We start from the raw sequence: 21,778 nt of genomic DNA, 5'->3' as shown, positions 1-21,778 counted from the left end.
GTGACCTTCGCTTCCCCATCCTCCTGCCTGCTTTGGCAGGAGGCAGGGAGAGGGAAGGAGGTTGAAGAGGCCTCAGGGTAACTAGTATCCTTGCCTTTCCAGTCTCCTCCCCTCCCCACTCACTAAAACACCACCTTCTCTGAGACTGAGTTCCCAACCTCAGAGAGCAGCTGTCGTGGTTCTTTCTGTGCTGGCTATGAGGGGGAGGGTGGCTGAAATTCCTATTCCCAGCTCCAAGGTCAGAGCAATGTCTCCTACCTCAGAGCTGGGATTCCAAACAATCCAACGTTAGCCTCCATCACATCTAGGTCGAAAAGTGCGGCTCCCATCGCTTCTCTGTCACCACTCCGATGTCGCTTCCTGAAAACAACAAGGAATTAGCCCCATTCAGTCTGGTAGGAGAGAGCAGCAACCGGACTTTCTCTGGGGTTTTTTGCGGCGCAATGAAGGCCAGAAGGGGCAGAAGACACGCAAGATGCAGACGACGTCATGTGAGCAATCTGTGAGTGCCCAGTAACGAGCATGCAGTAAAACGCTCGTCGGATGGAGCTCGTTGTCTAGGGGTCATGGGATCACTCCCTCCCTTTAAAATAAATAAAAATAAAATCTGCCCAATTAATCAAGGGGTGTGTTTTAATTGATCAATCTGATTGATAGGACTGCAGTATTTTAGCCAAATTAAAACTAGTGCAGTTGGAGGGAATGTTTATGAAAACATCAATTGATATTAAGATTTGGCAGGAATGAGGATTTTGTCATCCTTGGGCAAAAGTCCATCAACATGTGCCCATAACCGGTGGGGGGAGAATGGATGATGTGTATTATTTATTTATGATATATATAGCAGCATCAGTGCTTTACAGAATACAAAAGGATAGGTCTGTATCCTGAGGAGCTTACTTTCTAGAAAGGGAAAGATGGCCAGGGCATGGACTAGAGTATTTGCCAATGGGACAAAAAGAAAGGGCCATATTTTTGCAATCGTGTAAAGGGAAAAGTAACAGGCTGAACATGGGACAAAGAAGAGAGAAGAGTCAAAACACAGAATAGTAGAGTTGGAAGGGGCCTATAAGGCCATCGAGTCCAACCCCCTGCTCAGTGTAGGAATCCACTTTAAGCATATATGACAGATGGTTGTCCAGCTGCCTCTTGAATGCCTCTAGTGTATATAATTACAGGTACGTATATGTTCAGCAGGGTAGATGGTAACATTGTCAATGGGAAAAGAAAGCACATGAAGATGAGAACTTCCAGAGTCCCTTGATCACATGCTGCAAGCCACGTGACAAATTCCTTTATAAATATATATCCAACAGTCCATGATGTAGCTTAACAACTTCACCATTTTCTATACCAATTCTGGTATAGGAACAATGTTGTTTCCTGTCCCTTTTTCTTGAAACCCCTAACGGTTTACATTAACTCAGGACAACATTCTAGATCCACACAATAACTATGAGAGATTAGAACCCCCACTTCATCCACAGGTATGCCATTAGTCCAAAGTGCAAGTACAATACAATGATTAATAGCAAGACTCCCCAATACTAAAGGGAAAGCGAAGACCATGCAATGTTTTCCTTTGAAGGTTTTGCCCAGCTTCTTCCGAAGTCCTCGGTACTCTCCTTCTTTGGCCTCTGGAGCCCTACTTTGCAACTTTCTAGACCCAGCCATGAGATGTAGTACAAGTTGGTTGCAGACATCGTTACGTGGGCATTACCTGAACGAGCCTCAACTCTGGAACCTGTAAGAAAGTAATGGAATAACAAGTGTGTCTCAGCATTACCGCTACGTAATCACAGCTGACTGCAACCATCTAAGGAGAAAAGTGTCCTGCTCAAAGGCCATGGCTATCAGACATACTTAATCCAACCACGTCTCTTTTACAAATTAATAATTCCACTGGCTTAAAAATGAAAATGAAAAATAATTTGATGACACTTTTAAAATTATTTAAAAGAAAACAAGAAAACGTATATTTAAAATATTTGCAATATTTCTAAGCGTTTGGGGTTGAACATGTGACAAGCTGTCCTGGGAGTAGGAGACACAATCTTCCCCAACCTAGTGCACTCTAGAAGTTTTGGACTACAACTTCCAGGAATCCTGACCATTGGCCATACTGGCTGGGGCTGATGGGAGTTGAAGTCCAAACATCCGGAAGGCACCATGCTGAGGGAAGGCTGCCTCAATAGGTAATAGCCTTGATCAATCAATAAATGCAATACTATGTGGGCCAAATCAAATTGAGGCCTGTATTAGTGTGTAATTGTATATATTTTTCAATGCTGAATTTGTGCCTCTCTTCCTCCTGTTATGGCACTTTATGATTTCCAGAACACCTGGCTGTGGTCCTTCATCACATGCTGGAGAAATAACCACCAAATTTGTCATACTGGTATTTTGAGAATGTCCAGTCTATACACCACAGCAGAGCTTAGGTGCTGTTGTGGGTGAAAGCTTACTTACTGGGAAGAGGCAAAAAGTGTATACAGATTTGCTCTTGCATCTATACCTACCTAAATTCCTTGTATTGAAGGAATTTAGTTCTGTGAGAAGAAAGTGTGTAGTGCCTAAAGTGTTGGACTGGGAGTTGGGAAATCTGGGTTCTAGTCCCCACTTGGCCATAGGAACCCAACTGGGTGACTTTAGGCCAGTCACAGACTCTCAGCCCAACCCACCTCACAGGGTTGTTGTTGTGAGGATAAAATGGAGATGATTATGTATGCCGCCTTGGGTTCCTTGGAAGAAAAAAGGCGGGATATAAATGCAATAATAAATAAATAAGAAAGTACAGGACCCGGACTTCTTTTGCATTTGGTCACCCTAAGCAGTACTCATTTCACTTCTTTTTCCTTCTTGTCCAACCTTTTGATATTGTTCAAACTCCTAATTCAGATTAAGTAAAGGAGAATATAAATTATGGATACTTCTTTTCTGTCTCTCTAGAGATCAAACCAGTGAAGAAGTGTATCATCTAAAGCAGAGCTGTCTTGTGTGATTGTTACACATTCTTGACTGTGTTACCATATTATAAATATCTGATCAAGAGCCCACAATAACCCAGTGAACTCTACCAACATGTGTACCTTGCTCATGGAAGTAATTGCGCTTAGACTCTACAGGGAAGAAAATGGACCAGTCATAAGACCAATTTAGCATTCTGAATGTATTGGCCTCTATCCTCAGTTTGAGACTTCTCCCTACAAAATTCTACAATGAGTACAAAAAGAAAAAAAGACAGAAGGAAAGAAAAAAATAAATGTGAAGAAGCCATTGTAGAATCATCTGTGTAGGGTTTGCAAAGTATGTTGCTCTTGTCCTCTTTCTCTGATGTTTTGAGTCTAACATAGCAAATTTAATGCTAACACCTCCACATTAATCATAAGACAAAACGCTGAGAGAACACTAATAGCCTGTGGATGTTTGTTCTCTGGTCCCCTTTGGAGGGACTTGGAATCTGTTGTAATCGTAATGGAGGAATAATTGAAAGTGAAGCATGCAAACAGGTCCTGTTATGTTTTTTTTATTATTATTATTTATTACATTTCTATACTGCCCAATAGCCGGAGCTCTCTGGGCGGTTCACTCTCTGGGCGGTTTATGGCTTTACCTTAGGGTTCTCACTCCTGAAACATATAACCACCTCTACCACTCGTTACTAACCTTGACACTAAAGAGGTAGCGTTTCATCTGCAGCAACGGAAACTGCAAGCGGCTAACTTTTGAAAGGTGGGTTTGGGGAACCGGTTCATTATACTGCACATGATCTCAAAGTGATTCTATAGCACAACCTTTTCAGCCCCAAGGGCCACATGTGATACTGATGTGGAGGTGAAGGAGTACACACATACACATACATCCTTCTGATCCTGATACAGGATCTTCACTGCCACCAGCAGGGAGCGAGAAATTGGTGGCGGAGAGGCACAGTTAAGGCCTTGGCGTTGTGCACCCCTGCTCTATAGGAAAACTAGTTGCTCACCAGGGCTTGTGCGTGTTCCTTTGGGGCAGCCTTCCTCAACCTGGGGCGCTCCAGATGTGTTGGACTACAACTCCCAGAATGCCCCAGCCAGCTGGGAGATGCAGTCCAACACATCTGGAGTGCCCCAGGTTGAGGAAGGCTGCTTTGGGGTATTCCATAGCACACTGCCTGTGAACTTGGAGGTTCTATATTGCCCTCATGACTAATAGAATTATCCTTCATAAATTCATCTAGTCCCCTTTTAAGGCCATGTGAAGCTGGTGTCTATCACCAAATTATTTGACTGCAAATTCCATAAATTAATCATGCATTGTGCAAAAAATGTGTTCTCTTTGTCTGCCCTAAATTTGCTACTTTACTTTCATTGGATGATCCTGAATTTTAAACAGATGAGGGAGTAAAGCATTTCTTATCTACTGTCTCCACACCATGCATACATTTATAAATTTCTATGAAGTTTCTCCCCAGCTTCCTTCAATCATCTTTCTTCTAATGTAAGAAGCTCCAACCACTTCTTTCCTCTTAGGTAAAGGTGCTTCAACCCTCTGGTCCTTTTGGTTGTCTTTTCTTCAACCCTTTCCAGCTCTGTATCATCAAAGAACTGTACACAGTATTGCAAAAGTGGCTGCACCATAGAACTGCATATAGACATGAAACAAATTGATTTATTTTCAGTCTCTTTCCTTAGCACAGATTTTGCCTTTTTCACAGCTGCCATACACCGAGTTAATGTTTTTATTGAGCTATCCAACATCTCTTTGCTGGCTAGGCACTGCGAATTCAATGTACAGTGTATATGTGAAGCTTTTTTTTTTAATTTTTGCAACCATGTACATTGAATCTTATTTGTCAATTTGAAAAAAAAAACATTTAGCCAGTTTGAGAGATCCTTTTGCAATTCTTTCTAGGCAGCTTGGGATTTCACCCCAGTGACAATTTTCCTTTCTTTCCCAAAAGCTGGAGTGAAAGCATTCTGAAAAATTGTAGTGTTTATGAACATGCCATTCTATCATAGCAAACTCAGCCAATTGGTGTCAAAGGTTTCGCCACCAAAAGCATAACAAAATGTAGAACAGCAGCTACTATCCTATGATTCTATTCTTGAAATCAGTAGTGTAGTAGATTGAAATCCCATCCTCAAGCATAAGTAGGCACTGAAAGAATAGAAGAGCTCAATATTTTAGCCATCCTGATAGCGAGTTGTAACATGGCTTCTTCCCATGACTCTGATAACGTTTGAAAAGATGAAACAATAGTGAGAATCTACTGATACTGGGTGGCTGGACCAGTATAGGTGGGAACACTAGCACAGGAGGGAACCATGTCAGTGAGCTACTCCCATGAGAATCAGCCATGCCTATAGGTAGTCATTGTCCCTTGGCAAAGATCTAGCACCACTTCTGAATGACCCGGATGTATAGAGCACTTTTGTTTCAAACAGGCTTCAAAAGTGGTTCAAATAGTACCTTGCGGTTGTAGACAAATTGTGCTGGAGAGGGGAGGATGCGTTTGAGCTACTTAACACAGCATATTTAAGAGATGAAGTTTTTCCTGGCTTGAAGAATACTGGAGAGGAAAGTGTCCCCTCCTAAAGCGAGTGAAGAACGGAGTGAGAAAAATAGAAGGAGGGAGAATGTGTGGAGTTATCTATTATTAAATACATACAAACAGGGCCAGAGTGACTGTGTGAATCTGCTAGGAACAGATAGGACTACATTCCAGGGAATACAACTGCAACTGACATACACTTTTCAAGCTCAAGTTGCAATTGTGTTGTGGTGCTCAAAGCTTGGTTTGCTATCTGACACCAGACAATGTGGAAACAACAAGCAAACCTCAAAACAAATTGTATTCAAGTCAGTTTCATACAGCTAAATAACAGCTATGTTACATATACATCTCCCCAAATCATTATGGGATAACATGAAATAATTCTTCTGCAAGAGAAGGATAAATAATGGCTTTCATTAAAAATATCTTCTCCTGTATTGGGCATAGTCAAACCAGTTAATCATGTTAATGGTCCAGATTCAGGAAAAGGATGAGGCCAAAATAAAAATAAAAATCATATAGACGATCTTCCATTCAGAAGAGTTGTTCTGTTCTCATTCCCCCCCGCCCCAGATCCTTTATTTTAAAAGAAGTATGCAGTTCCACGTGGGAGGTTCACACGAGCAGCATCATTGTAGGCAACACCAAAGTCAATATTGAGGTATAGAGGAACAGAAATAGCCCACTGGAGCAGCTCGTGTCTGTCTGGATGTGATTGGATCGCTCATGTCCCCGTGGCTGGGGCTCTACAGTAATGTATCCATTGATGATGCGAATCCGAGGAGGTGGATCAGTGGTACTGCAAAATAAGAAAGACAGGAAAAAGAATTGTGATTAGATGTTATTCAGCCCAAAAAAAAAAGCAGCAGGACAGACACCTGCACCATAAGGCAGAATTACATGGTACATCTTACAAGGAATATAGGACTTCTGTCACCGAACTGTTAGCAGCTGATGCTGTGGAGTGTGGGGGAGAGGGCAGGAAAGTGCATAGCCTTATGAGGTAAGGGATAGCTTGGCCACGGTGGTATAGGCATTGGTAACCTCAAGTTTGGATTACGCGCTCTATGTGGGGCTGCCCTTGAAGCTGCTCCGGAAGCTGGAGCTAGTGCAGAATGCTGCAGCTCGGCTGTTGTCTGGAGCTTCCCCTTTCCAGCATGTAACTCCTCTGCTGAGGGAACTGCACTGGCTGCCTATTCGCTACCGGGCCAGGTTTAAGGTTCTTGTACTTGTGTACAAAGCCCTAAACAACTTGGGACCAGGATACCTGAGAGAGCGCCTTCTCCCCTACCAACCTGCCCGGTCACTGAGGTCATCCGAGGGCCTGCTCCTGGTGGTTCCACCTAGATCCATCCTCCGATTGGAATCCACCAGGGGAAGAGCCTTCAGCGTGGTGGCGCCCCTCCTGCGGAATTCCCTGCCTCTGGAGGTCAGGCAGGCTCCGACCTTGTACTCCTTTCGGCGCCTCCTGAAAACATCTTTATTCCAAGACGCCTTTCTCTAACATGCAGCCTTGGATTACTGTTATTGCTTCTTTTAAATTTTGTTTTAACTGTTTTTATTCTGTTTTTATTTTTATTTATTTATTTAATTACATTTATATACCGCCCCACAACTGAAGCTCTCTGGGCGGTTTACAACATTTTACCTTGTACACTGCTCCGAAATTTTTCAATGGGGAGCGGTATATAAATATTCTAAATAAATAAAATAAATTACTGCAACGCGCTCTATGTGGGGCTGCCCTTGAAGCTGCTCCGGAAGCTGGAGCTAGTGTAGAATGCTGCAGCTCAGCTGTTGTCTGGAGCTGCCCTTTCCAGCATGTAATTCCTCTACTGAAGGAACTGCACTGGCTGCCTATTCGCTACCAGGCCAGGTTTAAGGTTCTCGTACTTGTGTACAAAGCCCTAAACCACTTGGGACCAGGATACCTGAGAGAGAGCCTTCTCCCCTACCAACCTGCCCGGTCACTGAGGTCATCCGAGGGCCTGCTCCTGGTGGTTCCACATAGATCCATCCTCCGATTGGAATCCATCAGGGGAAGAGCCTTCAGCGTGGTGGCTCTCCTCCTGTGGAATTCCCTGCCTCTGGAGGTCAGGCAGGCGCCAACTTTGTACTCCTTTCGGCGCCTCCTGAAAACGTCATTATTCTTCAGCGCCTCCTGAAAACATCATTATTCCAGGAAGCCTTTCTTTAATGTCCAGCCATGAGTCACTGTATATTTGCTTCTTTTCATTTTCATTTTATCTTGTACACCGCTCCGAAATTTTCAATGGGGAGCGGTATATAAATATTGTAAATAAATAATAAATAAGGATATGGGGTAAGTTTTACTACACATTACGGAGAGGTAGAACTTGACATAGGCTGATGTTTTCAGTGGCATCTCGATGACTCTCATAAACCAATATTTAGTACCTGTTTAGTACCAATACAATATTTAGTATCTATGTTGTACTTATTTATTATTTATTTCTTATAACTTCACGTAAATGAGATGAGTAATCCTTACAACTAGAAATGAAATGAAATGAAATGAAGAATAATGATGATAATAGTAATATTTAAATTCTAGGCAAAAAACTGAAGTGAGCACACATGTCAACCAATAAAATAAATGCCATCCAGCTGCCATAACTCTGCTTGAGTTTTCTGTCAGGCAAGTGCATTAGGCAAAAGAAGAAGAAAAAGAGAAGGAGCTCTGGGAATTTGAAGGCTACTAAACACTTACTACTCTGAGGCTAAAAGCCTCCAGAGGACACTCATGGGAAGGAGCCTGCTGGCAATTTAACAGAACAACAGCACTGACACAGCCATACAGGAGATCATACCAAAGCACTGTAGTGCAGTGAAACCCACAGCGTTAACTCCAAGAAATCAGAAGCAAGGCCCCTTCTTTGTTCCATGCTCAAAATTATTCAAGGTTCTGCCCCAAAGATAATAAAGTTGACAGGTTTGTTTATAAGCTCTTAAGGATCTCTACCTCTATTTTCAGAGGTGTCTGTAAAGGGTTTAATTTTAGCTTGGATGTTAACCAGGAATTCTGATTCTTTTTAAAATTGTCTTATATTTTGCATTTAAAAAGTGATATGGCAATACACAAAAAGGAGGTAGGTGGAAGAAGAGGAAGAGAAGGCGGAGAATAGGCTTCTGATTGTTTTATATTCATTTATTTATTTATTATATTTATATGCTGCCTTTTTTCTTCCAAGGAACCCAAGGCAGCATACATAATCCTCCTCCTCTCCATGTTATCCTCACAACAACAACCCTGTGAGGTAGGTTGGACTGAGAGTCTGTGACTGGCCCAAAGTCACCCAGTGGGTTTCCATGGCCGAGTGGGGACTAGAACCTGGATCTCCCGACTCCCAGTCCAACACCTTAGCCACTATACTACGCTGGCTCTCACCACCACAAATTATAACCAGAAATATTCTAGATTTTTTCATGCCTGAAATGCTAGCATTTTTCTTGAATTTATTTCTATTAAGTTCTATTCATTATAGTATATTTGCATTTATTAGAACAACTTTTTGTAGTCTGCTGTTTATTATCTTATTTACAATTTTACTACTTGGAAGTGTCCCTTCCTTCTGTTCTTGCCTCAACACCTTGTCAGAGAGGGTTTTGAGGCTGTGAGATACTGGCTGGCTTAAATTAAAGACTAAGTCCCATTTTGAACCAGGAGCTTCCCAGATCACACAGACTTGGGTACTACATGCCCCCAGCCTCTTGTAGCCACAGCAGATGCAACAATAACAGTACTGAGGCCTTAATAATAAAACACTGCACCTGAAAGAATTCTGCTCATCGTGCAGCAACTGAAGCCACTAGAGGCCTGCTGGAGGGAAGGGAGAATCAAAACTCCATCACACCGGGGGTTAACACCTTCATGTTTTCGTTCCTCAGTTACTTCTTTTCAAAAGAGGAAGTACCGTATTTCTTCGATTGTAAGACGCCATCGATTGTAAGACGCACACTAATTTCAGTACCACCAACAGGGAAAAAAAAACACCCTAAGACACACCCGCGATTCTAAGACGCACCCCATTTTTAGAGATGTTTATACGGGGGGAAAAGTGCGTCTTAGAATCAAAGAAATAGGGTACCCAACGAGCACGAGGCCCACTGAGTCCACTGTTCTAATGGCGCTGCTTCTCCTGCACACAGCAGGAAAGAGCAGCAATTCCGAGTTTAAAAAAACATCGGACTTAAAGAGGGGTTTTTTTTGTCGCGCAAGGAAGGCCAGAAGGGGCAAGAGGCAGACGGCGTCATGCAATGGACCTGAGCAAACTCCATGAGTGCCCAGTAACGAGCGTGCAATAAAACGCTTGTCAGATGGAGCTTGCTGTCACCCCTAGCCTTGATGCAGAAGAGCACCTTGTCCATTTCCACCAACATTACCTTTCCTCGATGCGTACCCAGAGGTCATTGAACTGGCGCAAGCGCTGTTTCTTCTGTTGCTTCTTCTTCTTCTTTTTGTATTTCCTGTCCACTTTCTCCAGCAGGTCAATGCTCTCTGGCAGCAGCAAGTGGGGCAGCAGCTCCTCCTCCTCTTCCTCTTTCTGTGGATGTTGCTGGGGAGAGGGGAGCTCCTGGGAGATGATGTAAGAGGCGTACTCTGGGGAAGATGACGAGAGAGCAGACAGCGCCTTCTGATTCTTCCCACTAGAAACAGAAAAGGAAAATGTCACTGAGAGCCATTGGAGGGAGATTGGGCAGGTGTCTCCGAAGTTAATATATGGGGCAGGGTGGGTGGGGAAGAGAGTATGTTTGAGCCTGTTTACTTACAAACATTATGCCTCACTGTAAATGCTAGAACTCTCTTCATCCTCTGTTTCTTTTCTAAAGCTAGTTTTGTATTGCTAGCGATAACAATGTACAGAGAGAAAGTGTATAAAGGGGAATAGATTGAGGAAAAGTCTGACAGCAGGCGGAAACCTATAAATAAAAGGCTCTTTCCACAGATGGGAAAACACCTTTGATTTCAACTGAAGTGAATGGATTATGCAGATGCTAAGCATCTCTTAGGATCCAACTGCAAATTTACACTCTTAAGAATGTAAAGGCCCCTTAGCAAGAGAAAACAATTCCCTAAACTTTCAGTTTAACCCTTTTGAGCTTATTTTTGCTCTGCGGCCTTGAGGACATGACACTCAATGCCATTCAAACTAGGGCTGCCAAACTGCATGGTCTGCATGACTCAGTGGGCTCATCATTGGTTATTTAACCCACAGTGCATGCCAGGTGTGTGCAGCCGCTGCTCTGAATATGCAACAAGGCGAATATTTGAATTGGGGTGATCAGGGGTTACAGCATGTCGTGCAAGGCCGGCCATCGTGGGTTATATGAGGGTTAAATAACCCTCATATAACCCTCAAGTCATCGTCGTATTTAACCTCTGATTACTATCTGTGTCCACAATGGGAGTGAACCATGCCGGATCAGACCACGAGTCCATCTAGTTCACTACTGTGGGAACAGAATGATCCAGCATGGCTGGTCTGATCCAGCATGGTTCTTCTTATATCCTTATGAACTAGATGAAAACTTTTTGAACTGAATCTCATGCAAAAGATGTGATTTCATGCTCTGATGTGCTTATTCTCAAATACTGTGTTAAGGCATGCTAGTGTGCTGCAAGAGATCTGTGAGTATGCCAAGCATTTTTTTTTTAACTTCAAGCCTCTTGTGAGCCTGCAATGCCACTCACAGAGGTAGTTTCCTGATGTTTAGCTGTGTGCGTTATTCACAACTCTGGCCTTGCCTCCCTCCATTCGACCACCACTGGGTACAGGGAGCTCTGTCATGTCTTTGCATCCAATCTGACTGGATCATTCAATCACTTCCGATACAAAGTCACAACAGAATTATCTACCCTCTAAAATCAAATCCTTTGCAGTGTGAGACTGAAGTATGACTCCAATTTAATTGTTTGTTTGTTGTTTTCGAAAGGGTAACTTATTTATCTAATGCAAAGCTACATCCCTATTTTATCTAGAAGAATGCACTGGAAGGAAGGAAGCGCTTGGGAAAAAATCTACCCTTTAATAACTCTGATGATACGGAAACTCATTAGAGATTGTCATGGGTTAACTAATCAGGTTTATGTGACTTGGAGTGTGCACCCACACCCACACAGTCAACATTTAAATACACATCGGAACTGGGGGGAGGAGATCACACCCTGTCCCTTCTAAATTGTGTCCCAAAGGCAACACCCAGTGGAAGGAAATATTCACAGAACACAGGATGCTATTTTCTTTCTGCCCCAACAGATTGGGCTCATCTACACCAAGCAGGATATTCCACTATGAACGTGATATGAAAGCAGTATATAAAAGGCAGGAGCCACACTACGGCTTTATAGCAGTATTGAAGTGCACTGATAACTGTTGGGGCCCATGACACATACCATATACCGCTTTCATGCCACTTTCATAGTGTTATATCCTGCTTGGTGTAGATGTGTTATGGGCCCCAACAGTTGTCAGTGCACTTCTGTACCACTATAAAGCAGCAGTGTAAATCCTGCAGTGCACTTCAATACCGCTATAAAGCAGTAGTGTGGCTTCTGCCTTTTATATACCGCTTTCATAGTGGAATATCCTGCTTGGTGTAGATGAGCCCTTAGCTGAGTTTACAGGTCAGAAGGAAATGTAACCAGTGAGGGCCTTCATGCCTTCACTTCTCAGCCAAATGTCCTCACCGAACCTGAACTCAGGAATGGGAATGGAAAGTAAGTTTCAGACAGATTGATCAAAGACAGGAAAATATGTGATAGAATGTAAGAGCCTCCTAGGAGTTCATAGACAGACCTAGGAGTAACCCTAAATTTGTTACTTACCCACACAGAGAGAGAGAGAGAGAGAGAGAGAAAACAAAGAAGGGAATAGCCTGGTTAAGTACAAAGTGCATAAACATACAATTCACGGGCCACTAAGACTGAGGTACCCCACATTGGATCTGTTGAGTCAGTGACTCACTCTTGAAGAATGTTTGGGATCCGGGGCAGAGGAGGAGAAATGCCAGAGCCACTTCAATCATTAAATATTGCAGAAAGGGGCAGCAGAAGATAGAAGAACATTCCCTTTCATTCTGCGGAAAGATGCCTGGTAAATACTTAGCAACAACTCCTGCTCTAAGCTAGTCAAAGCACCCTTTTATTTAAGGGTGGTGCAGAAATAACGAAGGGGTTCTTCATTATAACATGTCAAGCCACAGTGAAATGAGCTGATTAAGTAGTGATGGGAAATGTTAAATTCAGTAATGCCACGTGTTAAGAGCACATTTGTTTATTTTTAAAGTCCTGCTGTGTTTCTATAATATGGAAAGTTACTAAAACATGGCATCTTTTCTCTCTCTCTTGAGTGCTAACTTTAGTTAAAATTCCCTACCCTTGCTCCAACACCTCATGGAGGAACTCACTTTTGAGGTTTGGATCATATGCAACTAAAAATTAATTGATTGGTGATGAATCAATTAAAGTTTTTTTTAAAAAAAATTGACAATAGCCCTGCTACATAGAAGCCAAGTCCAGGAAGATGCATAAAGAAAAGATTTCTCTATAATGGCGGCACCCTGCAATACAAGTTTTAAGAACTACTGCTTCAAATCTACTGTGAGTTCAAGCTATTCTAAAAATATCCAAAGTACAATTTTCCTCTGGGTGATCTATGCACTGCTGTATGCCAACCTTCCCAAACCTAGAACCCTTCATATATGTTGGACTGCGACTCCCAGACTTGCAGTATAACACATCAATTGGGGAACTGGCTACACTGACGATCATTCTGTGCACCCATGGTGAATGGGACGGAAGTCATCACTATGAGATTTTCACCTTTTAAACAACTTAATTCTCTCTCCAAATTTTTAGTCCCTAGTTTCCACCTTCAAGTCATCCACAAGTAGAGGGGTTTCAGTAGCCTGCACTGCTGCTGATCTTTCATGGCCCCACAGCTCACCTATTCCCAGTTTCTCTGATTTGTCCTCCTTTTATCTCCCTGGCACTTGCCCCCAAGTTTTCAGATTCCTTTGAGTCTTGGGGCTAATTCACACATGGATGAGCCTCACCTGACGTATGCAACACCAAGTGATGGCTTCCATGCATGAACAGGCCACTACACAGACAGCAACACAGAAAACACTTGTATCACCTCAAATAAAGAGTCTACAATGTGGACAGGCTCACACATTCCACTGCTGGTTGCCAAGTGTACAGTGACCTAGTGACTTCACCAGCCCTTTAAGAAACTGGGGGAGGTACAGATGTGCAAATGTGTATAATTTAGTCCAGATGTGCAGATTGTACAATTTAGTCCAGATGCAAAATAATTTATTTCTAAAATGTATAAACTGTCCTTCATCCACAATGGATTGCAGCACACAATGTTTAAAAATAAGAATAAACCCCCACAAATCCAATGTAAATACCATACAATTACAAATTTGGGGGCGGTGGGGGGGGCAGGACATATTTGACCGGCAAAACAAGGGCTTAAAATGATGTAATTTATTGATTTGTTTTAGTACGGAAATGTATATCCTGTTTTTCTTCCATTACTGAAAATAAGAAAGTGTACATGGGAGATTCCATCCAGGCACGGACCAGATCCAGACCTGCTTATCTTCAGCAAGGGCTCTCAGTCCATGCCCTTGGGACCAGGGCACGGTTAACTCCATAGAGAATTGACTATACATGTTCTACCATTTGTAGGTGCACTAGATCAAGGTGGAAGATGCATGTTACCTGTTGATGGCTTGTCCAGCGGAAGTATGGTCTACTTCATAGCCTTCTCTCCTCAAAACCTCTATCACTGTATTGTTGCCCATGAAATGACCTATAGTTAAAGAAAAATAAAAGCCCCAAATAATATGAAAAAATGCACACACAACTATATTGCAAAATGTCCAAATTAGACAGCCACTTACAATGTATGAGAACAAATACAACTTTAGTTTCATAAAAAGCTGACACTGTAGAATTATGCAATAGATCAAATCAAGCTAAACTAAAGCAAGTCATTACTCTACTATAGACCAGTGTGCACTTATTATGCTCACTGTACTGCGAGTTATTAGGTACAGCTAACAAAATAAATACATATTTGAACCTTCTTTCAATTTTCCCAATTCATTTCTATTAATTAAATTTAGCACTTGTTTCCAAATTGTGTTTGGGGAGTTCCAAGATTTCCCAGAGAGAGAGAGAGAGATAGCAGACAAATTTGTGCACCCACAACTACCCACCATCCTCTGCAACCCACAGCCACAGGGGAGTGTCTGATGACTTCTAGAGTGCACACTCAGTTTTTTTCTCTGTAAATTCCATTCCCCCCCACCCCAACATTTGTGAGGAAGCAGGTCAGTGATTGAGACAGAAAAGGTCTGGAGTGAAAAGGGTTAAGCAGTCTCTCTCTCTCTGTTTCTGCATTCCCCTCTGCTGAGACTGCTCTGGATTAGCACACAAAAGTGGAGGAAAAAATAATGAAGCATCAACTAATGTTACACACACACACACACACACACACACACACACACACACACACACACACGGTTTAAAGTTCCCTCTTAAAAGGAAGAGGGTATTGGCTGTGCTTTTATATTGCATATTTTGTATTACGGTTTTATACTGTATTTTTATACTTTGAATGGTCTTAATTTTGTGAACTGCCCAGAGAGCTTCAGCTATTGGGCGGTATAGAAATGCAATGAATAAATAAATAAATAATAGAGGCTATGGATAGCGTCACAGAGGGTAGTGATGCCACAGCCACCAATTTGGATGGCTTTAAAAGGGGGTTAGACAAATTCCTGGAGGAGAAGGCTATCTAGACCTGATGACAATGCACTACCTCTAGTATCAGAGGGTGCTGTTGTACTCATATCTGCTTGTGTGTTTCCCATGGGCAGCTGGTTGGCCACTGGGTGAACAGAATGCTGGACTAGAGGGACCCTTGGTCTGATCCAGCCTGGCTCTTCTTACGTTTTTATATTTTATTATCCCACTTGCTCTCACTCTCCACCAACAAATATGCTGTAAAGAAAACATGGATGCTTGAAAGGGGATACGGCACCCTGAAAGCGTGGGCCTTCGGGTAAAGAGTTCTATCTGAGACCCTGAAGGAGATACCAATACTAAAGCCATCCTCTGATATACTTCAAGGGGAGTTGGAGCAGTAATCTACTACCCCCATTAAAAACCCCACAAAATACCAACTGAAGTGACTTTACCAGTGCTGCTACATCTATTAAATCTACAAAACTGCCGATAAAACTGCAAAAAGAAGCAAGTGAAGTAATGCTTCTCTCACTCCTCTACTTCATCATGGCGTCTTTTGCAGTCCAGCCATGGGCAAATGGCCCCAGTTCCTGCAGCAGGAAGAAAGGTGGGCAAGGAAGAAAGGAAGTTGCCAGTGTACTGTCTTTTTATATCGGCAAGAATCTGATCTATTGCACTTTCCCCTAAGCCCCAAAAACTACCCACCCAACATTCTGCTTCCTGTTGTGACGGAGGCTACAGACAATCTACAATAGACTATCCAAATGGTAACTTCCAAATTTTCTTTCAGGTATTATTACATGGGAATGATTGCAACAGAGACCTAATTTTTAGTTTAAGAAATTCCAAAAGTCGCTCACAGCAAAAAGTAGTAGTCCAGTAGCACCTTAATAGGCCAATATATTTATTCCAGTAGCAATCCAGATGATGGAGTGGGTTCTAGGTCCATGAAAACTTATGCTGCAATGAAATTTCTTAAGGAAGAAAAAGATGTGATGGGAGCCTGCTGTACTACATGTCAAGTCCCCTCCTCTCTTCTCCCTGTAATCACTTGTCAGGATTCCATCATCGATTGAGTGGCTAATGAAAAGATCAAAACTAAGTTTGTGCAGACTATCGCAATATCTTGTAACGGACAGCACTGGACAGAAATTGTTTTAAGGTGTTTATTAAAAAAATATTGGGGGCTGGTTTACCTATGTGACTTTATTGTTCTGCATGTGTATAACCATACTTGATACCGGCACGATGTACTGGTCCAAGTGTCAGAATAAGACAGGAGATGGACACATAGCTCATTCATCACTATTTCTCAGCTTAACCCAACTCATGGGATTGTTGCAAGGATAAAGGAGGAGGGGGAGAGGAGAATTATGTACACTGTCTTGAGCTCATTGGAAGAAAGGTGGTATATAGAATCATAGAACAGTAGAGTTGGAAGGGGCCTATAAGGCCATTGAGTCCAACCCCTGCTCAACACAGGAATCCACCTTAAAGCATCCCTGACAGATGGTTGTCCAGCTGCCTCTTGAAGGCTTCTAGTGTGGGAGAGCCCACAACCTCCTTAGGTAACTGGTTCCATTGTAGTACTGCTCTAACAGTCAGGAAGTTTTTCCTGATGTCCAGCCGGAATCTGAATTCCTGTCACTTGAGCCCATTATTCTGTGTCCTGCACTCTGGGATGATCAAGACGAGATCCTGGCCCTCCTCTGTGTGACAACCTTTCAAGTATTTGAAGAGTGCTATCATGTCTCCCCTCAGTCTTCTCTTCTCAAGGCTAAACATGCCCCCAGTTGTTTCAGTCTCTCCTCATAGGGCTTTATTTCCAGACCCCTGACCATCCTCGTTGCCCTCCTCTGAACACGCTCCAGTTCATCTGCATCCTTCTTGAAGTGTGGTGCCCAGAACTGGACGCAGTACTCAAGACAAGGCCTAACCAAGGCCTCATCTTGATTTAATTACTTGTTTTAATTAATATAATTGATTTAATTACATCCTCTATTTCACTTTGATCTTGAACACACATATATGACAGAAATGATATATGGTTGAAACAAATAAATCCACTGCAACCCACCCCCACCCCATCCCAGGCTCAACTCTCAGTGCCAGCCAATGGTATGGAGCAAGGGTAGGGAAACACACACACACACACTCTGCAATGGCATCACATTACACATTTCCATTACAAGAGAGAGGAGTCTAGTTCTGCCCTTAGTCACTAAGTTACCAGAGGTTTCGTTGATGGAATCATTAAGGCTGCAATCCCATGTATGCAGATCTTCATGTAAGTAAATCTCATTTGGCCCAGTGTGTCTTACTTTTGAGTAAATATGCATAAGGACTGCACTAAACACCTGTTATACTCAATAGTACTATTCCATTAAGAAGGAAGTCACTCAAGAGAGAGGTTTTTCAACCAATATTAGGGAGTAACTGATCAGACCCCAAGATCAAAGAGAAAAAACCTCAACAACTGTGGGAAAATGTCAAACTAAAACGAACAATGTATCTGTGTGCAGTAGAAAATGAGCAGGCACTCACAAAAAAGCACACGTGTGCAAATATCCCTCCCTCCCAATCCCTCCACATAATGCTTAAAATGCATATAATGAGTCTTACATTATTTTTTCCCCAACAATATGCCGGTACTTGACAAACTATACACCCAGTGTGTTACACCCTCTTGCGGTAACCCATCTCTCCCCCCCCCCCCCCGGAATGAGACAATAGAATTAAACTGGGGCAAGGACCTCCTTTTCGTATTGCAGAGTGCTTGCCTCCTTTTTAACAAGCCTTGCAAAGATGTGATGAGTTAATACTTTGCTTCTGTTCCCAAAACACAGACACAGCCTGGGCCCTCCAGCAGTCAAAGAACTCCTTCTATGTAAGAGATCCATCCACCCACCCACTTTCAAGTCGCTCCCTTTTTTTTTAAAAGGAGCTATAAGCAACTACTGCTGAGCAGGATTCACCCTCCCAAAGGATAAGATCAAACAGCCTTGCTTGATGGGAGGCCCTGCCCACAGAGGCATGATAGGGAGTGTAGGCCTCTTTCACCTGTTTCCTATTTTGGCCTAACACACTTGAATGCCCCCAAAGAGAAAAGCCCTGGGCCCTTGTCCCATCAGAAGCCCCCTCCTCATCTTTTTGTCCTCAGCTCTCCATTATCCCCATACCGCTAGGTGAACTGATGCATTTGAGAGGTCAATTTACTCTGGCAGGGGGTGGGCAGCCATGAATCCCTATTCTTTCTGCGTTCCAACTCAAAAAGGGGGAAGAGCCAAGACCTTCGGGTGTATATCAACTCTGCCAGACCATTTACTAAAGGGTAAATAAGGCACAGCCATTTAATCCAGACTGAAATGAAGTGAGGAGGTACCATTGCTGTGATGAGCAATATGTTTCAGGCCTTTGTTCGTTCCCCCATCCCCAACGCCCCCAAAACCCCTTCTGACCCATTTGTGCTTTCAAAAATGACAATGAATTGATTTCCAAAGTCCTTTTCACAGTTCTACATCATGCTAAAAGAAATCAATGTAATTTGGACCTCTTCACAGATTACATTTGAGGTGTACGCCTAAAACCTGTGTTTTCCAAACATTTATTACCTGGCTCAAAGCTCTAGATTTAAATTGGGGGCCTATTACACTCCTGTACTCCAAACAGTTTATATTTTATACATTGCATTCATTATAGGTAAGTATTATATTTCCCTCAATCAGATGCCAAAACAAAAGGCAGGCCTCCTGCTTGCAACTGTGGGAGAGCTCAGTTGATATTGCCTCCCAGGATTCTGCCCTTCCCTTTACACAATATTCAGAGCTCAAGGATGGTGGAACTGTGATTCCTGGACAGTGATGATGCTTCTGTTAGCCCCAGGGAGAGATTTCATCTCTCTGATGAATGTAATGTGCCAAGGGTTAAAAGACGGCTTCTCTGCCAAAGGGTGGTTACAGGTGGCTACATGCCAGATTTGCATTCCTTAATGGTGGACATCATGTGCTAGCAGACAAAGAAGGAAACTTTCAACCAATAGAACTTCAAATGTAACCTATGATTCATTGAGATTGTGCACCTTAACTTGAAAATTGAACGTAACTTAACTTGCTAATCCAGAACTGACCAATAGAAGGGTTAGGAAGAGACTAACACCCTCTTGTAGTCAGGGCCTATATAAACTGTGAGATTCCTTTGTTCAGTGTGCCTCCATCTTGTGGAACCAGAGAGCACCCCCATACTGCAGTATCGGAAGTAAATAGATTAGGAGCCTTCTCCAGCCTCGTGTGTTTGATTGGCTACTAACATGCTGGGGTAGCGAGCCTTTAACCCCTGGTTGAGGGACAACAATTTCGACTTAAAAAAATTTATGACTTTTGAACAAAAAAACCAACAGATGGAATGATTAGGAGGTCTGAGACAGATGAGCCACTGATGTATGCCTGTGAGGTTGAGTTATGTTTTAACCTCATTACTGATGGAGTTGAATTTAACAATGTTGTTAGTGATCTTAAAGTTGTAAAAATATATTTGGTATATCATGAGTATGTCAACTTTATCAGAGACATACTAGTATGGGATGTCCAGCCATGTAATTGAGTTATGGTGCAGGCTGGTATGTATATTTATGGTAATATTGTTTATGTCCTAGAGTTAATATAAGTTAGTTAAAGGGGGAGGGGGACGGGGAGAGAGAATAAATGGAATGTTGGTGTACTCGCATATGATTGGTGGAGAGTGTAGAGTGAGTGGGGTTTAAATAGGGGTGAGTCAGGTAGTTGGGAAAACAGTTGGTGGGTAAAGCTTGAGAGTGTAGAGACAATCTGTTTGTTTTGGGGGGATACATATAGAGGGAGGGATTAGATTAGGATAGGAATAATTGAAACACGAACACACAAATAAATCTTCTTTACCATTTTACGTGTAATTAATAATTTCCTTAAAAATGGTAGCTCTCACGGAGGACAGATGGCTACCGGGCGCAAGCAGACAGGTCAGGTAAGTACTGCGTGAGGACGGGGCAACAGTTTGACATCGTTCTGCATCGGTCCAAAGTGCTTGGTTAACTATGCCAACAACTCACCCTCACCAGATTCAGATGACATAAGCTGTGGTCACAGCTTGAATATTCAAAATGGCGGCACACAGGTGGCCCAGCTCGCCTGCTTGATTATGCGAACCAGCTCAATGCCACCCAGGTTCAGATGACATGATAAACTGCAACACGTTGGTGATTATGCAAATTGCACCCAGTACACACCGTAGCTCACAAGCCACCTGGCTTGTTTAAGCCATCGTAGCTTGTTTTGATTGTGCGAACTGGATCATTGAGAAGACAAACTAGACCACTAAAGCCTAGTCTACACGCAGCAGAATGAGGTGAGGAGGTCTATCAGTGTTCCAAAGCAAAAGACATTAACCTGAGTAATGTGAGGGGCTTTGGACTATGTTTCCTTTGGGGGTCCCTCACTAAGAAGCCAGGCCTTTAAGAACACTGCAACATGCAAATTGGCATAGCATGTGTAAGCTAATTAATTTTAAACTAACTGGTTTTATTTTGATGCAACTTTTTCTTGTAATTTGCAGCCCAGGGGGAAATTATATTTATTTACTTACTTCCAAGTGAGACCTGCAACAAAATGTGGAATGGTTCTGTTAAGGATTCTAGACACTCTGTTCTATTTCCCCCACCATACACAGTCTTCAGCATTCCATCCCATTGAACATGCTCAGTCTTCATTGAGCTGTTTTCCCCAGCCTATTTGTTTTTTTCCTAAAGGTTTTGTGTGTGTGTGTATTTCTGCAAACCTTGGATTTCCCCCAGGCCTGCTAATATGTTTTGGCTACATAAGGATCAATACCCAGAGATCTGAGATTGCTATTAGTACCGTATTTTCCGGCGTATAAGACAACTTTTTAACCCAGGAAAATCTTCTCAAAAGTCGGGGGTCATCTTATTCGCGGGGTGTCTAGGGCGGGTGCTTTAACTTCCAAACTTAGTTTGGGTTCTGAGGGTGTCGGGGTTGAGGCAGGCAAAGGGAGCGCGAGCTCCTGAGTTCTGTGTGTGTGTGTGTGTGTGTGTGTGTGTGTGTGTGTGAGAGAGAGAGAGAGAGAGAGAGAAAGAGAGAGAGAAAAAGCGAGTGAGCGAGAGAACGCGATGGAGGGAAGGAAGGAGGAGAGCGAGGGGGCGAGCAACTCCTGACGGAGGTCTGTGTTCTGTGTGTGTGTGTGTGTGTGAGAGAGAGAGAGAGAGAGAGAAAGCAAGAGAGCGCGAGGGAGGGAAGGAAGGAGGAGAGCGAGGGGGGCCGAGCAACTCCTGACGGAGGTCTGTGTTCTGTGTGTGTGTGCGCGCATGTGTGTGTGTGAGATCTGAGAGGCAGAGAAGGAGGTAATAGGATTGAAATCAAATCTGATGTTTTTTAAATTTTTATTTGGTGTGCGTTGGAAGAGGGGTAGTC

General features: G+C 42.9%; 1 protein-coding gene across 3 annotated transcripts in view; it reads right to left on the bottom strand.

Annotated features, from left to right (window-relative positions):
- Window positions 1–5,816: 5,816 nt before the first annotated feature.
- The window catches only part of TRABD2A (TraB domain containing 2A), a 74,686-nt gene continuing 58,724 nt past the window's right edge, over window positions 5,817–21,778 (bottom strand). For all 3 annotated transcript variants that reach the window (XM_063128511.1, XM_063128514.1, XM_063128513.1), the window contains 3 exons: window positions 14,289–14,379; window positions 9,941–10,204; window positions 5,817–6,335 (listed from right to left, as the gene is read on the bottom strand). In XM_063128511.1, coding sequence (XP_062984581.1) covers window positions 6,152–6,335; window positions 9,941–10,204; window positions 14,289–14,379 — 539 coding nt within the window. In that variant the 3' untranslated portion in view covers window positions 5,817–6,151. The remainder of the gene's footprint in view (window positions 6,336–9,940; window positions 10,205–14,288; window positions 14,380–21,778) is intronic.

This window comes from Elgaria multicarinata, chromosome 6, assembly GCF_023053635.1.
Source record: "Elgaria multicarinata webbii isolate HBS135686 ecotype San Diego chromosome 6, rElgMul1.1.pri, whole genome shotgun sequence".
Lineage (NCBI taxonomy): Eukaryota > Metazoa > Chordata > Lepidosauria > Squamata > Anguidae > Elgaria > Elgaria multicarinata.
The sequence above is the reverse complement of the archived record's forward strand: the minus strand, read 5'-3'. Positions and strand labels throughout refer to the sequence as shown.